At 44.8% G+C, this 2,500-nt stretch overlaps 1 protein-coding gene across 1 annotated transcript in view; it reads right to left on the minus strand.

The window, feature by feature from the left end:
• LOC143127887 (adhesion G protein-coupled receptor L3) overlaps nt 1-2,500 on the minus strand; it is a 197,182-nt gene that overhangs the window by 15,133 nt on the left and 179,549 nt on the right. Inside the window, exon 17 of the mRNA XM_076289600.1 lies at nt 2,313-2,438. Within this exon, the coding sequence (XP_076145715.1) occupies nt 2,313-2,438 (126 nt within the window). The remainder of the gene's footprint in view (nt 1-2,312; nt 2,439-2,500) is intronic.

A 2,500-nucleotide genomic window follows, 5' to 3' on the forward strand; every position in this document is an offset into this window, starting at 1 on the left:
CAGAACAAAAGTTAAAAAGTCCATCCCTCCATTTCTTTCAATCTCCATGGTATAGAATTTATAACATGCTTTGCTAATTGCAGGTCTCTATGAAAGCTTGACAGATGCAGGTGAATTGACCTGCGCTCCCGCTTGTCTCTCAATGCATGCAATTAGTGAGGCTACTGTAACTCTGTGTGTGTGTGTGTGTGTGTGTGTGTGTGTGTGTGTGTGTGTGTGTGTGTGTGTGTGTGTGTGTGTGTGTGTGTGTGTGTGTGTGTGTGTGTGCGTGTGTGTGTGTGTGTGTGTGTGTGTGTGTTAATAATATGCCTGCCATCACCATTAACACATAGAGCTCATGAATAAAGCATTTCTCAGACATGTCCTTATGCTACCGAATCCCATGCTATGGACTCTGTGTGTAAACTGTCAGGTAAATATGCACATCTCCCACTCTCATAGTGCATAGGTGCCATCACACGTTTCAGGCGCTCAGATAAACAACATCCAATTGAGACAAGGGGATTTGCATTAGAATATCTGAGCAGTTGATTAAAACTGAATGCACTGTTCAGGTTATGACTTTTAGTGTATGCAATCCTGGTCACTCCACTGGACACAAACATATGGCCCACAAAGAGTAAAAGGGCAAAGGCAGCTGCATTTTACGGGCAGCCGTAGCCTACTGGTTAGCACTCTGGGCTTGTAACCGGAGGGTTGCCAGTTCGAGCCCCGACCAGTGGGCCACGGCTGAGGTGCCCTTGAGCAAGGCACCTAACCCCTCACTGCTCCCCGAGCGCCGCTGTTGCAGCAGGCAGCTCACTGCGCCGGGATTAGTGTGTGCTTCACCTCACTATGTGTACACTGTGTGCTGTGTGTGTTTCACTAATTCACAGATTGGGTTAAATGCAGAGACCAAATTTCCCTCATGGGATCAAAAGAGTATATATACTTATACTCAGGGTGCGATTTGTGTAAAAACCAGAGGGGGGGATGATTTTGAATAAGTTTGTAAAAAAAAAATGAACGAACGATTCATAGCCTAGTAATGTCATGGCTAATAATACCCTATATTATTTTTGCCACCTTTGTAACATTTTAGTTTACCGTGGTGTATGACTTTAAACAGCGAGTGTGCTTGGTATGATGATCAGCTCCTCTAATGCAGGGTAGGACTACGTTTTGACAAGCATACAAATTCACCTTGTTCTTGCCCCATCTGAAATGACTTCTCTACTTTTGCTGCCTCCATCCTTTCTGTATTTGTTGTGTAAAAAAACATTGTATATGATGGCACTGAAGTCTTAAGTTAGTGAATTGGCTAACAGTGTTCTGTTAACCAAATAGCCTACACATTGCGCTACACGCTGCGTAGGCTACGTGCATTCTCTCTCCTGCTGATTTGCGTTCAGTAGCCAAGTGCGTAATATTGCAAAAGTTGAAAAAATAAATGTGTTTATTGTAGCCTACAGAAAATAAATAGCCTATCATACTGTCAGTTAATTGCCTACAGTGCAGTGAAGAGTTTGGAGAGTAAAGTTATAGGGCAACTTGAAGTTTTATGAAAATAATTTACGAACCAGAACATAAAGACCATGAAGCTTCTATTTCTTGCAGCTGTTAAAACACCCGCTAGATAGTTTAAATACCCACCAACATTCGTTTTTGCAGTACAGATTATTTCTAAAAGTTATTTGTCTACTACTGGCTGATATATCAAACGAGTGCTTTCTCGTTCGTCCTCCGCAAACTTCAGGTGTTTCGGTAGAGAGCCATTGAATAAGCGATGCCAAGCAATTTCTGTAACACTTTTTGTGACATTCAGCAAATATCTCCTCATTTAATGTAAGTTCCTTCGGACAATAGGCCTACGTTCTACTCTACGTGCAGTTGTCCTCCATCTCAGTTGCATCAGTTTTCTAATTTTGAAGGTTCTAAAACATTATTATGCTTCACTGAATCCTTCTCGTTTTCTTTCATTTGTCCAGCTAACTTTTCCATTGAACCTAGCCATTTATGATGTATTACACACTCGTACTCTACTTGTTCATTCACACTCTTCCACACACACACACCAGCCATGGCAGCCATGCAATATGCCAAACTGCACGGCAGTAGCTGTTTGGGGTTCAGTGCCTCACTCAAGGCCACTGTGACCTTGGAGGACAGGGAGGAACGGGGCTTGAACCTGCAACCCTCTGGTGTGCCAAATAACTCCTCTACACCCTGAGCCACTATCGCCGTCACCAACGCAAATCAACAAGGATGGGAGTGTGGTGTGAAGAGCATACATGCAGGCTGTGGGGTGAGCAGTAGGTGAGAGCGCCCCCTACCTGTGAGCCGGAGGCGTAGCGTCCGGGGACACGTGAGGCCGTGCTCTTGCCGGAGCCCATGGAGGTGTCCACACTCTTCCCGCTGCAGCAGTGCGTACGCAGACACTTCCCATACTCTTTACGCACCTGCAGAGAGAGCACGCACACACACACACACACACCATGCAAACACACACACCACACACCAT

This window comes from Alosa pseudoharengus, unplaced genomic scaffold (assembly GCF_046254945.1).
Source record: "Alosa pseudoharengus isolate Yale_2024_CS ecotype anadromous, Long Island Sound unplaced genomic scaffold, YU_APseudo_1.1 YU_APseudo_1.1_scf_17, whole genome shotgun sequence".
NCBI classification, from domain to species: Eukaryota; Metazoa; Chordata; class Actinopteri; order Clupeiformes; family Clupeidae; genus Alosa; species Alosa pseudoharengus.